We start from the raw sequence: 20,483 nt of genomic DNA, 5'->3' as shown, positions 1-20,483 counted from the left end.
TGAAACTCCTGCCACGCAGTAAAGTGCTTTCATAAAGACAAGCAATTTGACTAAGATGTAAACTTACAGGAGAAAAACGTGCAGAAAAATGAATCTGGAATTACAAGGGAAAGACATGAAGAACAAATGAGACAGGCAACAGTAGGAAAGAGAAGGTTCAATTTCATCTAACAGCAGCAGACGTGGCATAAAAGAGCAAGATGAAAAAAATGCAACAGGTATCTGTGAGAAATAAAATAGAGATGACTGGGAGACTCGGAGAGTGAAAACAAGTCCTGAATATTCTAGACAGCCCAGAAGTGAAAGAGACTTTAAGAAGACATCTATTTAATTCTCTACTCTAGTATGAGACTAACAGATTTCTGAAAGAAAGTAAAAAGAAAAAAAGGGAAAAAGTAAGGTAGGAGAAATGGGAAACTGGAATTCAGAAATAACAGCTGTCAGGACTGGGTTGCATTGCATTTATCTCACTATTTAGCTTATTCCTACAATTAGCTTGCTTATCTTCAGCAATTCTGAGAAATTAGTCATAACTGAAAATACAAATGTCTTCCAATTTATTAGCTCAACAGTTACATTCATATAGAGGTGCAAAACACAGTGAAAATTGCCTTGTTTCATTTTACGTAATAGCAGGCACAATTCTGTCAGTGTTACCATAGTTTTATTTAATGTGACATATCCCCACTGACACAGAAAGGAATATGTTGGACCCAAACTACTTGCAAGAGGAAGACTGGGCTAATGTTGCCTGCAGTGCCAGAAGAAAGTATTACAGAGAAAGTCCTTGTCTCAGGTGTACACATAGGAAGCACCGTCTGAATTCTCCGGGAGTGGTGCATGTACAAACAAGGACAGAACATGAAGGATAATGCCAAAAGCACAAGTGTCAGCCTTGCAACTGGCCAAGTCCCCAATCTTCAAAGCTGATACCACACTGCTGCTCCACATTTCTAATCGCAGTCATTGCCCTTTGCCATACGGTACTCTGCACATTACATAGAAAGCTCTTACAAATACAAAACAGGAAACGTATGCAAATTGCTCAGTTTTCCAATTCTGATTTAAAAGTTAATTACGTTTGTTTCTTTATACCCTAAATCTTGTAACATCTGAAAGTGAGAGAATACAGTGTAATCAGTGTTACACAGACATTCACATTGAGGTTTTGTGCCCTCTAGGCTTTTCCAGACAAGGTTTACAAATAATACCCTAATCACAAGCATAATAAAAAGTCTTCTTTTTTTTTTTTTTTTTTTTAACTCTGGATGTGTGATTTCACAAAGTAACCTGCTTAACTATGCGGAGTAGGCATAAAATAATAGGAAAAGGTTTCAGCAGGTCGAGATGCACAACTTGCTCTGTACCTGTGGGTTTGCTTTCCTGGGTTCTGCATGTAAACATTAGTGACATTTCACAGCCTTTATCTGACTTCCCAAGTCACTTCAATGCAGCAGGTAAGTCCCTCCAAAGTAGCTGTGCTATGTGTGCTTGTACTTGTTAGCACTGTAAGGCCCTGTGAGATAGGGAAGGAAGCTGAAGCATGGAAAATAAAGGTCCTACTTAAAGAAAGCGCTCATACATCTTGTTTAACATAGACGCTTTCCCCTCAGAGGAAGCTTTTCTGTGCTCAGATGTAAAGGCATGGAGAAGGACCCACAAACTGCTGGCTTCCATGGGAAATGGAGATGCTTTCAGATGCTCTGCACTTTGCGAGGCTCCTAATGGAGCAAAACAGAACTGATCCTGTAAGTCCTCGTTTTAGGCTTGAGCCTGCCGTCCATTTATGATCAATGTATGTCTGTTATGCCCCATGATGGTCAAAAAAGTCACCAATCAAGACACCCGGAGAGGCTTAGCTCTGCTCTCCCTAATAAAATAAGGGCAGATGCAGACACCAAGGTAGTAAACTTTAAACAAGTGTATTTCTCTCTTCTAGCACCTGTTGCATGACCACAGAATAGATCCTAATTTCTGCTGCTGCTACTGACTGTCTTAAATTCACTTTCATAAGCTAAAATAAATGTTAATTACATAAAACATTATGGACTTGGTAAAGGTTTACGGAACTTGTGCCTAGCAATTAGTAATAATAAAATTCTTGGTGTTGAAGTCTACAGTTATTTCTGAAATTGAAAAATGGGAAAAACCCGGCAACACCAGCACAGACTACAGCTTTCCCTTCCCATTTAAAACAAAAAAACCCACAACAGTATCCTACTTTTAAACGTGAAATTCTCAAGCTGCGGTGCCATGAAACACACATAGTCAATTTATCTCTTTAAAGCACACAGCAGAGCAGCTCTACCCTGTACCAAATGACACATTAAATTTGTCCACTGTTTAACAGGGGAAACTCGTAATGTTGCTGTTAATGATTTACACAGAGACAAAACAGCTTCGCCTAAATTTTGTTTAAAATTGCGTAGTTGGGGCAATTTTAACCTCCCTTTCATAACTGCAAGCTAACCCAATCAATAAACTGGAAGAGTGTCCAGCATTTCTTCTGCCATGAAAGGAAGGTATTTCTGCCACAGTGGCCTTAAAAGCCAGTGTTTCCTGGGCAGACTCCACAGTTGCAGCTCACGTCTGGATTCATAGGGGAATCAACAAGGACAGACGAAGCTGTCCTCCTGCTGCTCTTTCCTGGCCCTACTGGATTTCCTCACTGAGTGACTAAAATCTGATTAGAGACCAAACATCCATCGATTTCCAGTACAGATGTTAGCAACTCAGGGAATTATGAACCGTTCTGTGAAGCCCACTGCTAACAGCACGGACACAACCAGGCTCGGAACCTCTGACTTGCAAGTAAAGGCAACAAGCAGTATTTCAAGGCTGAAATCAGCTCAGATAAAACAGACGGGCAGTCCCCGTCAGTGCACAGGACAGAGTTGTCACCAGCTTCCGCTGGAGCAGATTAGCACCCACACGCTTTGCTATACAATATTGTAAGCGCATCTTCACCTTCCAACTGGATCCCCCTCCTTGAGCGATGGCAGGAGCGATCCGACTGAAGTTAATGCAGCGACTGTAATTTCTGCTCATATATGTGAAATCTGGGTCTGGCCAAGGACAGGTTTACACAGATGAAACTGGCTATGTAGGATTCAGGAATGCCCTCAGACTCCAGCACTCATCTCCGAGATGCACTAATGACACGCTTTCCCATTGCAAATTCAAACTCTTTGATGAATCTTTGAATACGTGGCAATCGAGACAAATTTTTAATCAGCACTGCATCTGAGAAATGCTAGTTACTCTTCAAAGCATACGTGTAAATTGGCATCGTGGATCTCCTCTTCGTTAGGATTTTAGAAAGCAGCTATACTGTTACATCAACCAAATACGGCGAGGGGAGGCACATTCTATGTCCTGCTTTTCATAGGAGGTTAGCTTAAAAGGTCACGATCAAACAGGCTCGTTTTTAACTGGAATGAAGCATTTTATTTACAAAAACAGCATCAAGCAATGTCAAGCTCTGCAGGTCAAGGAAACATTTCACCCTTACGGTTTCATTACACAGCACTAGCAACAGTGTCTCGTCTGCACCTATTGCTTCCCTGTTCTACTTTTCCTGAGTTAAACACTGCAAAACTCCCTATCAAATGGAGAAACTAAGGAAATTAAACCTAACATAACTACTGTAGCCCGCTAGCATGTACTTTAAAGCTGTTTTCTACTTAGTTGAAATGAATTTATGACGTAAACATTAGAAGTAGAAATAAAAAACCTGCTGAAGCGATCAGTCTTTTTCAGTCTAGGCAGACAGTGTTAAGTAGAGCAGTAAATTGCAGCGAGCAGACAGCACAGCTCTTAAAACTTGCCCAGCTTCTGCTCTGACAAAAGAGATCGCTTAGGACTTCATCTTGCTGCTGCTCTCGTCGTTTAATTAACGGACTAATAAATTCACCGCTGGCATGTTCTGTGTTTGTCTCTTCTCTTGAAAAACCCCAAATCCACCCGTGGTTTAGGCTAGGGGTGGCTGCTCTTGAGCGTTACCACTGCGCGGGCCGTGCCTGTCACGGGAGGCAGGAGGAACGGGGCGCAGGGGCCGGCACCGCGCTCGCCGACCAACCTCTGACAACTTTCTGGCGTTTTTAATTCGAGGTTGGCAGCGGTTTTCCTTCCTCTGCCGCGGCCGGGCGGCGAGGCCGAGACACCCGCGGCTGGGACGGCTGAAGGAACCTTTCAAAGGCTCTTGGCAGCAGCTGCCCGCCGGCACACGGGCGGGCGGGCACACGGGCGAGCACCGACGCCTGCGGCCGCTGCCGGCCCCCCGGCACCCTCCCGCCGGCCGGGGCCGCCCCGACAGCGCACCCGCAGCGGCCCCGGCTCCCCCCCGCCCAGTGCCCCGGGACGGGAGCTGCCAGCGACGGGCGCTTGCCGCCCCGCAGGGCGCCGCTCAGCACCAAGAACCCCTCTGCTAGAAATAACCCCCCAAACCAAACCCGCTCTCCCACCTCTCCGGTGTCGCAGCCGCAGCGGCGGCAGCGGGGTCGGGGCGCCCCTTCCGAAGAGGAAGGGCGAAGCAGACACCTTCGCCCCCTCCTGCCCTTTCCCATCCCAGCTCAGCCTGCCGCCCCCCGCCCCGCCAGCGCCCCCGGGGCGGGCCGCGCTCCCCCCGCACGGCCGGGCGCCGGCTCCCCCCCGGCAGCTCGCCGTCCCGCCAGAGGGGAGGAGGGAGGGAGGGAGCGAGGGAAGGCACCGAGGCCCGCCGGCCGGCGCGGCTACTGCCGCTGCCCGGAGCCGCGGCGTGCCGGGTCGCGGCGGGGGGCTTACCCGCTGGGAGGCTTGCTGGCCCCGGGCCGTACGAGGGTCTCCATGGCCGGGCCTCCCCCGCCGCTTCTTGAGGGACGGGCCGGTCCGTGCGCGGTCCCGCAGCGGGGCGGCGGCGAAGGTCGGCGGCGGGGGGAATCCAGAGGGAGGGAAGGGAGGAGAGAGGAGAGCGAGCAGTGAGAGCCGGCCTCGGCCTCGCCCCCGCCCGGCCCCGCTCCCGCTCCCCGCCCCGCGGCACTGCCCGCGCCGCCGCCGCCCGCTCGCCAGCCCGGCCGCGGGCGAGGATGCCCCGCCGAGGCGGCACACGGCGGCCCCTCGCCGCCCCCCGCCCGCCTTACCGGGCAGGCAGGGAACCAACGCTGCGGGCACGGAGAGCTCGGCTGAGCCCGCCGAGGAAGGGGCTGCCCGGCCCGGCCCGGCGGGGAGGGGAGTGGCGGGGCGGGCTGCGCTCCCGGCTAGGCTCGGCTCGGCTCAGCTGGGCTGGGCTGGGCTGGCCGCTGCCCGCTCAGCGGCCCGGGAGGGCGGGCAGGGGCGGGGGAGCTGCAAGCCCGGCTCCGTGTGAGTGGCCGGGCCAGACAGGGCGGGCAGGGGAGCGGAGGGGATGGGGTGGGATGGGGGAAACCCGCGGGAGAAAGAAGCGACAAACGCCACCGGCAGCACCGGCTCAGAAAACCCGCCTACACCGCTTTTGCCATAAGCCTGGCAAAGCCGAGGCTTGCCGGGCGGCTGTCCCCGAGGCTGAGCCCCGCGGGCGACGGAGGCTTTTCGTGAGCCTCACCCCTGCCCTGCCCAGACCCTGGCGTTGCTCCCTACCGCTTGTTTCTCCTTACCTTTATTTTTATAGGTGGGTGGTGTTTTTTTTTTTTCTTTCCTTGTAGGCGGCGCAAATAACTTTTTAAAAATTAGTAGCGGCTTTGGCCAGGAGAGGGGCTGATGGGCGGCGATGGGGCAGGCACGGCACAGCAGGCTTCTCCTGGGGCGTTTGAACCCAGGGGTGAGAGAGCCCAGCAGTGAGGGCCCCCAGCACCTTCAGCCTCGCACCCCGGGAAAGGCTGACACCCCCCACGAGGGGTGCGCAGGGCCCCCGCACAGCCTTCACGTCAGTACGGGCGGCACAGTAAAATCTTAGTGTGCCGTTTCAGAAATAGTCCCACGCCGTTTCCCCAGGAGAGCAACTGTTAGGCCTGTGGGTTGAAAGGAGAACCAAGCTGGAGGCGGGGGAACCTGGCTGATGTTACGGCTGTATGTGCCTGCTCTTGGCTGTGCCCGGTGCGAGGCACCCTGGCCTCTCTCAGGTATTTCAGGAGTTTCTTTGCGGGATCCCCTCCGACCCTCTCCGTTTGCTTCACCTTGCTTTCCCTGCCATGGTGGGAGGATGGCAGAGACGGCACATGGGTCAGGCCCCCAGCCAACATAGAGACCGGGAGACGGAGCAAGTAGGCTGAGTAAAGTGACAGTGAGAAACTCAGGTGAGGGACTGCGAGGGGAAGGGGAGATGCTGCCTGACCTGCCTTTTCACCTGGCTGCCTTGGTGACAGTCCCACAGGTTATGGTTAATGGTCACCCCTTTCCTCAAACCTTTTATTCCCCCTCAGGCTTAAGCTCGTACCTCTGCATAGTCCGCCCATCGGAAAGTACCTTGCCCAGCTCACTGACCACAGTAAATGCAGGCAGCTTCTCTGGCCCCAAAAGTGAGAGTTTCTTCTTCTTCAGCAATCAAGACTTGGTCGATCTGGGTCACAGAAGCTGCATGAGAGTAATGGCGTTGCTATCTGCAAGAAACCCCCTTCCCAGGCAGATTGCAAATATTTTGAAACATTCGGTCGTTGGATTAATTTGCCAGTAACAGTAAGGAATAGGACGTGTTCATCTTTTCTGTAGTACATGAATAGAAGATTACCATAAGTGCCCACCTTTTCTTGTACCAAGGCTTTTGCATTATGATCAAAATAATGTTTCTCTACATTCACCCCAATGTATAACAGAACACTTACTGTAGTGTACTCATCCTCAATTTTGTCTTCTTTTGCTTTGACATCCTGAGGTCCCCCCTTAATTTCCATCTCCTCAGCAAAGTTAAGAATGCTGCTTTCTGTTCCCTCCTCTCCCATCCCTCCATCCCTGACATACACAGACAGCCTTAGAACAAGACAGCTGGCTGTCTGAACTGTAGGTAGAGAAACAAAAAATACAAGTTTGCAGAAGCAAAACACTGATCACTGATTTACCTGTTAGCATGGGTAGAAGTTGACTGAGTCTCCACAGTTCTATAATTACCCAGGTCATCTGGGCCACATGCCATGATAATGAGCCACATGCATATTCCTAATTTGTGGCCTTATGAAAATAAATAGGTTGGCTTGCATACTTTATTTTGCAAGTGGATTGGTTCAAAGTCAGCATGCTGTCAGTTACCATAGCTCCAGGAATGAATGGTGAACTATTAAATCACAGCAACTTGATTTCATATCGCTATTCATCATCTATTCAGTCATTTTCCATCTCCCCTTTTTACTCCTAAATCTAAATGAACTCTTCCTTATCCTAGAACAGATGCTAAAGCTGCACAGGCACAAAACCTCTACAGAAATCCCCAAACCTTCCCCTGTCTGCATCATTAGCAAACTACACTGCTCCAGTTATTTCAAGAACCTGAAAGAACTTCCCTTGTCTCAACTGTAACTTCTGCTCTACCATGATACACCTGAGTGGAGGTGTCAAGCACAAAACAACAAAGTAGTATTTGCTTATTATGTTCACTTCTTTTTATATAGCACAGCAAAAGAGCAAAAGCCTATTAATCACTGAAATCATGATCTTAATACATCTCCAGAGCATCAGCAGCAGTGACTGCCCATGTTCTTCAGTCCCGTTTAGCTGATGGAAAAACTGGGTGAAATGTGGGGAGCACACTCTGTGATACAGCACAGGAATCTGCCTTTCTCCAGGCTCCTTGGCACTGGGCCCGGCTCACAAAAAAAGGGCAAAGGGGGCATTTCTAGTGTGCATTGTAATCCCCACAATTGGGATGCTATGCTCGTTTTTTAGGCAAAGGGCATTAGTTTGGAGAGGGGCTGCATGAACTTTTGCAAATGTCATGTCTGTGACACTGAGCATGTTCAGCTCCTCCCCAGCCCCCCCCCTCCAGGACTGCTTTCAACACTTTCCTGTCTGTATAGTTTCATCTCTGTTTATATGGGCCTTTTCAATATATTTCATAACAAAATTAAGTCATTTAGATGACTAAATCCTTGCTGTGAAATAGTTCAGGCCTTTAAAAATGAAAAATTAATCACCAATGCAATTTCACATTTTTGCTTTTTTGTAGCCTTCAAAACATTATTCCTAGTTTTCCTCACCTTCACTGCTAGTAGTATTACTGAATCAAACCTTTAAGGCTACATTTTTCTTCTGCTAAAACTGGCCTGCAATGTTTCAGGAATTTGAGTTTATAGTATAAACTTAACTGAACACATAAGGAATCTAGTAAAACAAGTCTAAGTAAATAATATGTTTCTAATGTAACAAAAAGAGGTTAAAATTAGCTCAGCATTTTCTCTTTCTATGATTTAGCTATTTGAGGACCATCCTAGAATTGGAAATCAGATCTGAGCTTAAAAACCAAGGAAAAAATAACAAACCTGAATTTACAGCAGGAAAAGATTGTGAATAGAGGTTAGTTTATGTGGTTAGGTTTAGTTAATAGCAAACACACATTTTTAAACCACATAAATCCTTTTCCCATTCTAAACAACCTAGAAATTGCAAACTAAGCATTAGACTGTAAGAGAGTTAACTTACTGTACAATTGTGAAATTCCTGCCTATGTAATTACAGCAATTGGAACTGTGTAGCCTCAAGCTCACAAAATTCTTTTGTTTTGCTATCCACAGAAAACAAAAACAAAAATATTTTATTTTTTTTTTTAAAAAAAGGGAAATGAGATTTTCAGGTCTTGCTAGACCATTTCTTTTCTTTGAGTCCCAGAGCACTGCTTCAGAAAGTTGTTTTGGGATTTAGCCCTACAGGTCCTATTGTTTTTATTAGGAACCTGAAATTACTGTGAGCAAATTATATCAGTTTTAGAGAAACATGTCAAAATAACAAACAAAAATGGTGAATAGTTTAGTTTTGAACAAACATCACGTCATTGCTAGTCCATACAAGACTAACACAACATTATCAAATACTACTGAAGAGGCTGAATTTGCTTCAGAAAGGCTTGGTGATCTGATGAGTGGGTTAATCAAGGGGGAATGAGGATATTGTGCTTGGATCTGCCCATAGTCACATAGCAAATTACTGACAAGTTTTTGGTTCATCTTTTGTTTCTCTTACTTATCTTGTGTCATGCTGAGGAGCCTCCTTTGTGACTCAGTGCCAAACTGTACTTGTACAGCATCCAGAAGAGAGCAAAGGCAGTTCCTGCCATGCACAACTTGGGGGTTTTGGAGCAGCAATTTTAGTTTTCTTCACGGTTTTAGATACTTATGTGTAAGAAGTCTGTGATGTCAACTGAAGCCCCCAAGGAAAGAACCAGAAAAGATACTTACCATACAAAAACGTGACAAAGAAGCCCTCTGAAAGAGCACATGGATACAGATACAGGTTTATGTAGCTTTAGCTGAGATGGTTCATATTATTTCTGAGTTATCAGGTAATTACCTCCCGTGTATGTCGAAAAACTGAAGCTTGCCCTTTGTCTTGTCCTCTCTCAACCTGCTCCATTTGAAAGATAGATTCTTTCAGAGATTTTTTATCTCCCAGAATTTACTGAAGTCAGCAAATAGTTTGGAGGTATTTGGCCTTAACACACCTAGAGAAAGGGATTAGAAGTGTGATGGAGAAAGCCAGAGACTTTCCCAGCCTCTGCATGGAAAAGGTTGTTGAGGAAACCCTTGCTTGACCGTTCACTCCTGTCTCTAAACCATGGTGTGGTCTGGAAGGTGGTGAGGTGGTGTGAGGGATGTCCCAGCACAGCAGATGAGCAGGCGTGGTTTGCAGTGCCAGCCCAGCGCTGACGCTTGGGAGTTGCAGGGAAGATCAAGCACTGCCATGCCAGGCAAAAATATTCTGGAAAGGGAAGGCCCTTTTTCCTTTGACGGTATTTCAGAGCACACATGCAGGGAAGGGAACATGATGTACATGAACAGAGATGGGCAAATAGTTTAAAACTATGATGTAAATAGAATAAGAGGAATTTCTGTGAATGACACAGCCATCTGGAAATTAAAAACAGGCTATTTTAAATGTGGCTAAAAGTGGACAAGACAGATATCAGCATAACTCAGACTGAAGCTGATACCTCTCTATAATAGGCTGATACAGTCCTGAATGTAAGAACCTTAGAACTTTGGCGATATTATTTTTAAAGGTTGGTTATTGATTACACATTTATTCTTCCATTCTTCCTCTTTTTTTTTTTTTTTTTATCCCAACAGTTTTATATTCTGTTGCTTTTCCCTAACATTTCATTCTATATATTTTGGACAAGTAGCCTTCTCTTTCCGCTTTTTTCTACCGTTCCTCTTACATGAACTTCTTTCAGGATTTGAAACCCCAGGCCTAGTCTGCAATTAAACCAACATTAACAAAAGGATATTTACCTGGACAGACCCAGTGGGCCAGAGCTTATGTTTTTGGGCCCAGCTGTGGCAAGAACCTTCCTAGGCAAGATGCTAATATAAAATGCTTCCCAAAATCAAAGACGACTTATGATTTATACTCATCTGACAACAGTGTCAGAGAAGACAGTACAATACTATTATCCAGGGAAAACAGAAAAATAGTCTTTAAGATCATGTCATATTATATGACTGAAAAAAGCTTTTGTGCAGTCTTGACCAGCTCACAAACCAAATCTGAACCAAAGCATTAGCTAATTTATGTAAATGTATCTTCATTGTACTGGGTTGGGTAATCCCACTCAGCTTGCTGGTCAGGGTGACCCAGCTACAGCCATTTCTCACTGCGAGGTTTTTGAGGTTTTTGCTTTTTGTCTGCCATGCCAAGGAGAGTCTGAGGTTGTCCAAGCAGCATTTCAGAGAAGCGACTCACTGCCTTCCAGATGCTGGTGCCACTAAATATCCCTTCAGACTTACTTCTTTCTCTAATGAAAATAAGTTGTGCTATGCTTAGAATTACCCTCTCTTTCAATATTTTTGTGAAAGAGAAGTAAAGCTCTTGGGCCACTTGACCCAGCAGAAGTAGCAGAAAGGGAAACTTAATGAGCCTTCTGCGTAAATAACTTTCCACGGATCTGAAAACAGTTCATCTAGAAGTGGTGTGAAGTCATAGCTGAGCACTTGACTTTGACATGACGCTTTTCCAGTCAGTGGGGTACAAACAGGGCAGGCTTTTGTAAAGCCGGGCAGGACTGACAAGGGGAAGGCAGAAGGGACGCTCCGTGCATGGTCCAGTGCAGCAGTGAAGAAAACAGAAAGTTCTCTCTCTGTAAGCTATGGACGTGGCATGCTCCCAATTTTCCCTATGCAGCACACTGCGTACACAACACCACGTGGCTCCACTGTTGCAATCAGTACGTGCCTCTCCCATGTGCTGTACCCAACCCTCCTCCCAGCACGCATGGCTGGCACTGAGAATGATGGCAGCAAGGAGTGCCTGCTGCCTCTGAAACACTGGCTTTTGTGAGGGCCTGCAGCTACTAATGGCTGAAACTGCTCTTGAAGTAAATTAGTCCCTGCAATGACCAAATGCCCTTAGAAAACAATTCTCAAGTGAGCTATGTCTGTACTGAATACTCAATACCATGGTTTCTATTTCAAGGCTATTTCTATTTTCATGTATATAATATAGCCAAGCTATAATCAGAAGAATTATCTCCACTCACAGTTCTCTCTAAATATTTAGCACTGTATGAGATAATCTTTATTAACAATGTCCACAACTATCTTTTATCTCATAGACTGGGTTAACTTTTAAATAGATTTTTTCAGTACAGTCTTTCAAGGAAATTTGGAAAGTTTCCATAGTTAGGAGGTAGTGGTATCTCAAGGTTTCATTTTCAAGTTTGGGGATGGATAAATAACAACATATATTTTGTAGAATTTCAAAGTTACTTATATAAGTCTCATTTCACATTTGCATCGCCTGATGCACCTTTCAGTTAATTGTGACTGATAGCAACATAAATGAAAACAGGATTTGGTTCTGTATTTAAATCAAAACTAATACACTACAGATAAAGACAAATACATATGTACTTATGCAAAAATAGAAAAGTAGCAGGCTTGGTGCTGCTGCTATTTCTATTGAGTTACATAATTCATGATTGCCTTAGTTGAACAACACTTCAAAGCACACAAAGATTTACATGCATGTGAAAGCTCATCCATATTACATTAACTATATTCCTTAATTCTTTAGAAAAAATAAGACCCTTTGACATACCATATCATCTCTAGAATTCTCTGTAAACTAAACAGGGACTTGAATAGCTGCATGCTGTTAAACTACTACATGTGCCTCCAAACACCTACCTTTTATTCATTCCCACCCCAAATGTAGGCCTCATGAACCTGCTGAAATCACTGAATTACATTAATATGAGACTCACACCTCTGAAGGATAGAGCTTTAATGGCTGCTATTGTCAGGAAAGCATCTGAAAAAGGCAGATGAAGTCTGAAGACTGACATACATAAAGCCTTATATATAATTCAAACCTAGTTAAAAGTGTGAGGAGGTAAATAATGAAATAACTTACCTTGAGGAATTCTCTCTGGGCATATTTGGATTGACATCACATACAACAAATTTCTTCTAGCCACCACCATGTCATGACACAATCAGTGGTGTGGAGAGTGGCTTCCCCATCACCCACCCCTCTGAGGCCAGCAAAGAATTCTTAACTCTCCCTTCATACATTTCAAAAGATTTACACCTCGATATCAATAAGTGACAAGACAGTAATTCTTTTATCTCTTTTTGCTAATATACCTTGAGACCAATCCTGCTGCTTATATCTCTTTCCAGAAGATATGGGTTAGCTGGGTGCGGCAAAGGAAGAGGAAGGGAGGTCTTCCAAAGGCTGTACTAATCCAGGAGAATGTGGGCTGAGACAAAATATACGGTTCACCACAGTGTCATTGGACAGACGCAGTCTCACAGGGACAAGACAGGGTAACACTTCTGTCTTTAGAAAGGGTGGCATTCACCCTGCTCCTGCAAGCAACACATAATTAGAAACAAGGAAAACTCTTCTTGAATTAACAAGGAAGGGATTGGATAAACTGGGCAGCAAGGAGGGGTGCAAGAGATATAGATTATCTGGAGACATCACTGGCCTGATCCAAAGCCTGCTGATATTAATGAGAGGTTTTCTACCGGCCCTGACTGGTTTTTCCAAATCTTTCACATCACTTGCAAACGTGGGCAGTACTGCCTGGGTGTTCTACACAACCTTTCTTCTCTCATTTCCTCCCCCTTTCCTCTTGAATGTGAGGTTAACCACGTTTTATTCCTATCTCAAGTCACTTGTACTGGTACTACATGAATCTTCACAGGAACCTGCTGTTTACAGGACCCTAAAGGACAACATGAAGGTAAAAAGTCTGTCATGTGCTTTAAATGCCCTGTAATTGACACGAGGTGGCTGATGAACCTCTGGAACCTTTTCACGTCTCTGTCTTCTGGCTTGCCAGCTCTCCTCACCCTGCAATCTCAGTCTAGGGGAGGGATATAAATTATGACATAATTAAAATGGAACAACACTCCCTTTCTTCCGGCGAGTCATTTGCAGGTATCCATAAAATGTACAGCGTGAAAATTACCTCCGGTTCAGGGCATTAAGAATATAAAGTAACTACTTAGAGTTCCTTTGGATAAATAAATATGGAGCACCTCTAACATAAATAAACTAATTTCCTACTGTTTGCAGTCACAGACTAGAATAACCAGATTACAAAGCTTCCTGTGAATTTGCTACATGGGGTGGAGCACTGGTGTGTTGCTTCAGGGACAGCCCAGAAAGCAAACTGTGATGCAAAGGGCTACGCTTGGTTCCTCCTCTGCCCCCATGGCAAGAGCTATCCTCACAGCAGCTGGTGTCTGGCCTAGCGCTCATTGCCCAGCCAGTTGGCACAACTCTGTGCTCCAGCAAAGCAGGTGGTGAGCCAGAGCCCCACCTATTCTCCACCTTCTTCTCTCTCAACACAGACGGATGACAAGGGAGGAAAACAATAGTCCTGCAGAGACCCGTCTTTTCTCACAATGCAAGTATCTATCACAGAAAGACCTTACTGGCCACAAAGGGTCTGGGATATAGACCACAATCTCTTAGTAAATAGGCAGGTGTCTGTAGAGATTTAAAGGAATTACATTAGTTTGTTTAACTTTTGTACTTATTAATAATCTGATTAAATACTAAAGGAACTGACAGTTTTACATACAATTTTTTCTTTAACTAGAAGATGACAAACAAAAATGTAAATCTTCCTAAAATGCATTAGGTTAATGCCTGCAATAACTATAGAGGTGCTTTCACAGCACTGGTGGGTGTTTCAAATCTAAGTGTCACAAAAGCCACATGACCTTTAGGGATCACTACTGAATGAGAACACACATGGAAATCTTTGCAAACTTTCAATCAAAATTTATTTTGAAACCTATCTACAGCTTCTGAGGGAAAATGAGAAGTCAGGGAGTGACATTTCAATTGTTCACGTGTAGTGTGCATTTGATGTGCCATACCACCCCAATATCTGTGAAGCAAAGGCCTGCTTGAGTCGGATCCTGTAGGTCCGCTCAAGCATAACTGGCTGCAGGTCTTGCAGCAACCTCTGTGGCCTAAATCATTGCTCTTTGAAGGTTTTTCAGGGTGCTTGGTGCGAGCAGCTCTCTGCTTGTCCTTGTTCCTGCATGTGTAGCAGACAGCCTTGGGTCCTGCTCTGATGCGGGTGTGTGGTGGGCTCCCACCTGCAGACATCTGTGCATGCTTCAAACTGAAGGTTTCCATGGCCTGCCCCACCTCAGCCTCAGCTCACTGCTACCGAAACCCGTTCTATCAGGTTGCCCAACCCCAGCTGAACTGTTGCCAAGCCCACAGCAAATCTTCCCCATCACCCCAGCACAGGTATAACCTTCCCCTTCTGTGAGATTTTAATGTCACAGCATAGGAGAATATTTGTGCAACTTGAGGTATGACATTTTTAACCCTTTGAAAAAGAATGGTATTTGCAAGTGTGTCACTGCAACTCCACAATACCTTGCTATGATGTTTTCAATTTTTAGGTGATTCCTTAGAAAATTATAAAATACGGTTCACTTATACATTAAAATTGAATTTCAAAACTGCTGTCTAATACAGAACTTGAAAATGATCTTACTGCTTTATGAATACCTATTCCTTTGAATGTTTGTTTTGGCTGGGGTAGAGTTAATTTTCTTCACAGTAGCTAGTATGGGGCTATGTTCTGGATTTGTGCTGGAAACAGTGCTGATAACACAGGGATGTTCTGGTTACTGCTGAGCAGAGCTTACACAGCGTCAAGGCCTTTTCTGCTTCTCACCCCACCCCACCAGTGAGTAGGCTGGGGGTGCACAAGAAGTTGGGAGGGGACACAGCCGGGACAGCTGAGCCCAACTGACCAAAGGGATATCCCATAACATAGGACGTCATGCTCAGCACATAGTGCTGGGGGAAGAAGAAGGAAGGGGGGGACATTCGGAGTGAAGGGGTTTGTCTTCCCAAGTCACCATTACATGTGACGGAGCCCTGCTGTCCTGGAGATGGCTGAGCACCTGCCTGACCATGGGAAGTGGTGAATGAATTCCTTGCTTTGCTTTGCTTGAGTGCACGGCTTTTGCTTCACCTATGAAGTTGTCTTTATCTCAACCCACAAGTTTTGTCACTTTTACTCTTCTGATTCCCTTCCCCATCCCACTGGGGTTGGGGGGGAGGGGAGTGAGCAAGCAGCTGTGTGGTGCTTTTAGTTGCCAGCTGGGATTAAACCACAATACCTGATGAATAAAGACTAAGTATGGCTAAAGCTGGAATTTTCAGATGGATGCAACACAGACTATAAAATACATATATTTATGCATATATATGTAATTTTATTATTCTAGAGCTTTGTTTTCTTTGGGGTGGGTTTTTTTTTTGCATACTGACTTGGAAGCTTCAGATGCCTGTGGCTTCTCCTGAGACCCAACCTGAAGTACAGCATCCAGCTCTGGGGCCCTCAGCACAAGACAGCCATGAACCTATTGGAACAGATCCAGAGGAGGGCCCCGAAAATGGTAAGAGGGATGCAAAACCTCTCCTATGAAGAAAGTCTGAGAGAATTTGAGTTGTTTAGCCTGGAAAAGAGAAGGCTCTGGGGAGACCTTATGGCCGCCTTTCAATACTTAAAGATGTTCGCAGACTTTTTACCAGGGCCTGTAGTGATAACACAAGGGGTAGCAGTTTTAAACTACAAGGGAATATATTTAGATTGTACATAAGGAAGACATTTTTTACAGTGAGGGTGGTGAGACACTGGAGCAGGTTGCCCAGAGAAATTGTGGATGCACCATCACTGGAAGTGTTCAAGGTCAGATTGGATGGGGCTTCTTGCAACCTTGTAAGATGTCCCTGCTCATTCCAGTGGGGTTGGACTAGATGATCTTTAAAGGCCCCTACCAACTCAAACCACTCTATGATTCTTGAGTCCTTGAGTGAGAATTTGGGTATCTGTGTTAGTGCACTCAAGTCAGAATATCGGATTCATTGTTGGCAAATTGAGGATATTTGAGGTCAACTTACAACTGAACCCTAGGATTCAGAACCCTTATTCCTAAATGGAGGTTTTTCAACGGAAACAGAAGAGAGTCCAGCAACTGAGACATCAAAATAGACTGTTTAAATTTTATCACAGAAGCTCAAAATGAAATTAGTGGTTCTGCAGTGATCTGGTAAGCAACAGTATGATCAGAAAACAGGCTGTGGAAAACTCAGGGAAGGAAATTTTGATGAGCATGATTTCTTCAACAGTGTTGTAACAATCTGTAACATGAAAATGAAAGTCTTAATAACACTTAAATTATTGGATTAAGGCTTGGAAAAGACTAATGATTGAGAAAGGGAAGGGAGGAATCCGCAGGAAAACAAACCCAAAACAAAGCAACAAAAATTCCCCAAGGCCTTATTGCAAAATTAGGCTTTAAAACATTTGTATCATGCACCCCTCCACTGAGAGGCCTCTGTCACCGCTCTCTGGGGACATGGGGCTGATAGTCCCAATATGCAGGTCTGGGAGGAGGGGTAAACTCCTTTCCCAAGATGGCTAAGTGAGTAGGGGGTCACTACGTCTTAAGAGAACAGGCTGACTTTATTTTAATCATAATATCTTTGTTTGTAATCCCCAGCTATGCTCTAAGCAAAGCTGAACAGCTTTTACTTTTTACTTCAAATAGGAATGAAATGTGTGGGCATGAAGAGGACGCTCCGGGTAGGCGGATGATGAAAGATCCTGCTAACACCGTCATAAAAGTGAAGCTGCAGCAGGAAGCTGAAAGGACGCCCTGGGTAGATTTGTTATCGGAGCTTCCAGTTTTGATGAGACAGAGGTGCAAAAATAAGTAAAGGATTTTGAAATCCTGAGCTTGTGGCTGCTTTGATGAGGTGAAGTTGTCAGGCTGAACTCACAGGCAATCCGAGATTTCACCTGTCACACAGTGGAGCAAGGATTTCAGCCACTTGTGAAGGACTTGTATTTTTGTCTCTTATATGCCTAGGTACTCTGCATTTAAAAAAGAATAAAGGAAAAAAAACACCTAGACAGCAGAATGATCCTTAATTCAGTTCCTTTGAGGTCTGAACATGATGGCTGGGCCCAAAAATCAAAGAACCACCTGCCCCACTAGACACTTCTGAACTGGGGGAGGGAAGCCCCACCAGAGAAGGGCTCTTTTGCCATCCTGTGGGGCAACGGGGAGGCAAACAGAAAGCCCCAATAGACATGCTCTAAAGATTTTTTTTGTACATTGTGTTACTGTGCCTGAGAGACATTGCTGAGAGACAGAGTTTACAAACTGGGGAAAAGTTTGCAGCTGTAACAATTGTATTTATAGTTTTGTAATTTATTTGTGGCTTTGTGAAATGTATCTGGGTAAATGGCTGTCCCAGCCTAAGGCAATAGCTAATATCCACCTGCAAGGGAAAGGTTAGTGGTTATGCTTAGCTAGCTTGGGGAGTGGGTGTCACGAGATTTCATCCCGCAGACTGGATAAGCATGGGAGGCAGAAAGCACCGGTTTCCCTGCCTTCTTGAAGATCCATGTCCAGCTCCCTATTTAGTTCATTTCAGCTGATGGCCATGGGTAGTTCTCAGCATTAAAGCCCTGTAGAAGTCCTGCAGCCACAGGAGTTGCACGGGTGGCTGTGCCAGAGCAGGAGCAGCTGGCTGAGAGTGGAGGGGATCTTGGCAGAGCTGGAGGGCCCATGGAGATGGAGCAGCCAAAGGCAAAGCCGGCAGGGAGCTGAGCAGTTAACAGAGCATCGCTTTACACAGCAGTTTATCACCCAACAAATCCTAGTTTTCACTTATTGCAGATGTTGGGAAAAGGTCTAGCCTAGAAACTACTTCCTTAGAGGAAAAGACTATGAACTGTTGTAGTTAAAGAATAACTATAACAGTTACTATCACTCTGTTTATCTACCTGGTCAGATTTTTGTTCTCTCTTAAAAAAACAAAACCAAAACAAAAAAACTTGGTTAACTGTTTGATTCATGTTTGCCCACAGGAAAATTAGCTAGTTCAGTATAATTTCCCAGTTGTCCAGGTGTGGCCTCAAGTCACCACTTTCGGAGCAACTCCCTTCAATTTGAACCCAGACCTTGTTACTGCCATCACATCCTGGCAGGAGGGTTACCTCTGAACAACAGGAGCAGTGTTTCAATGAAATGACTGCACTCTTCTTTCTCCAGAGAATCCCTGCTACCACTGGTATGTAGGATGGAGGACATGTAGTCTGAAGATACACTAAAGCAGTGTAGTCTATCTCATTAGTTAGAAAAGGAAGCAAACAAGGAGATTATAGGAAGAAAAAAGGGCAACGTATTAAAATAACTAAACACTATCCCAGACTCCAACAGACTCCTTGGCTCTGAGCAATTATGAATAATGCTGGGTACATGGGATGAAACTTAATTTAGACTGCAGTTTCATAGTCACTTCAAGCTAATCTAAACTGGCACAGTTTATGAAAGAAGCGGTCTCGCCTGCCTGTCTGTCCCCAGCAAAGCTATTCCTTCTTTTTTTTCCCTCCCCCTTCACACACAGAGGAGCTTTATCTGTTGCTGCATGACATGCAGTGGGGCAGGCGGTTCTACCCAGAGGGACAACCCTGCTGCTCCCAAGTACACTTGAAGCCTCTCCTTGCCCCCTTCTAGGTTACAGCCATCCTGAAAACAACAGGGAAAAAACCCATAAACTACAGAGAAGGGTTTTGATAACCCAAACAGGTTTCCTGGTTTGGTTTGGGGTGCGGTTGAAGTGGGGTGCAGTGACATCTTCAAGCAGTGATGACAATACAGCAACATACCCTGAGTACTGTGAAACATGGGAGCAGTTAATACACTTGGAACTGAAAAGCCCTGAAGTCGGCGCCAATTCCAGCACTTCCTAGCTTAATGCTATTTTATGTTATTGCTGTGTAACATATTAACTTCTAGAGGTCACAGCCCACCAGTCCTGATTCCCTGGTGACTTGTTCAAATACAGGCAAGAAAAATGCTATCTTTTGTAGCCATGGAGGGGAAAAAAAGTGCTTTTTTTTTTTTTGTTTGTTTAATTGTTTGGTCCATTAAGATAGTGACACCCTTCCAGCCCTGTGTTTATCTTTGGATACTATAATGGGACATTGGACTCAGTGTTTTGAGTTGTTAATCTCATGTCAGGGAGCTCAAGCTGAACTCAGCAAACACAGGCAAAGTATGTGCCCATGTGTGTACACCTCATTCTACTTTTCTTGAAGTTTATATTTATTTTCATGAGTGCAACCTCAGTCTCACAGCTGAACATCTATGCTTGTTTTAAAGGTAATTGCGCAAGGCAAAATACAACTGAAATGCAGCAGCTTTATTTAGGATACTTAAAACCTAATTCCAAATAAAGGAGTGGTGAACAAAATGTCCCCTGGCATAATTTCTGAGATCACACGCTCATTTTGCAGGAAGCTGTCTTTCTCCTGAATTAGAAGAGTTAAACAACTGTAAGTATAACTTGGGTGTAAATTTTATTAAGATCTCCTCTTCGCTGTTAGAGATGTGCAAAGGGTAGTCATATAAACAAGCACTGTTTATACGTATCTTCTCAGTAGTGGCACTCTATTGTTAAACATTAATTCTTAGGAATGTGTATGTTGTGCAACCTTTTTACGTGCTATTTGGATCTGTTAGCAATTTGTAAGAACAATTTTGGTAATTTAGGATCAAAGCATGGGTTTGGGAGAAAGATTCATACACAAAATATAGGAATACACACATTAAAGAGTAAACATTTTTTTCTAAATTTTTTTTTTTTTTTTTAGTAAAGGTGCCCTGAAGTTTGTGTTACAACCACTAAATTAGAAGGAGAGCAAAAAAGACCTTCACGGTTGGTCCCACCTGGTATATTTGCATTCTGACAGTGGAGAACAGACACACAAGCAATAAAAGCAATTTGGCAAAAAAGGCTATGGAAATAACGTAAAGATTTGAGATCAC

General features: G+C 44.8%; 1 protein-coding gene across 13 annotated transcripts in view; it reads right to left on the bottom strand.

Moving 5' to 3' along the window:
- The window catches only part of COBL (cordon-bleu WH2 repeat protein), a 211,658-nt gene that overhangs the window by 158,471 nt on the left and 32,704 nt on the right, over positions 1 to 20,483 (bottom strand). For 10 of the 13 annotated variants that reach the window (XM_074899448.1, XM_074899451.1, XM_074899459.1 and 7 more), the window contains exons 1-2: positions 5,118 to 5,229; positions 4,783 to 4,848 (exon numbers count right to left, since the gene is read on the bottom strand). The exons of 1 other annotated variant lie outside the window; for it this stretch is intronic. In XM_074899448.1, coding sequence (XP_074755549.1) covers positions 4,783 to 4,826 — 44 coding nt within the window. In that variant the 5' untranslated portion in view covers positions 4,827 to 4,848; positions 5,118 to 5,229. Of the gene's footprint in view, positions 1 to 4,782; positions 4,984 to 5,117; positions 5,240 to 20,483 lie in introns of those variants that run through there. 2 more of the 13 variants (XM_074899450.1, XM_074899449.1) reach the window with 2 other exon arrangements.

The sequence above is a fragment of the Athene noctua genome, chromosome 2 (genome assembly GCF_965140245.1).
Source record: "Athene noctua chromosome 2, bAthNoc1.hap1.1, whole genome shotgun sequence".
Lineage (NCBI taxonomy): Eukaryota > Metazoa > Chordata > Aves > Strigiformes > Strigidae > Athene > Athene noctua.
Note: the sequence above shows the minus strand (reverse complement) of the source record. Positions and strands in the feature narration are given on the sequence as shown.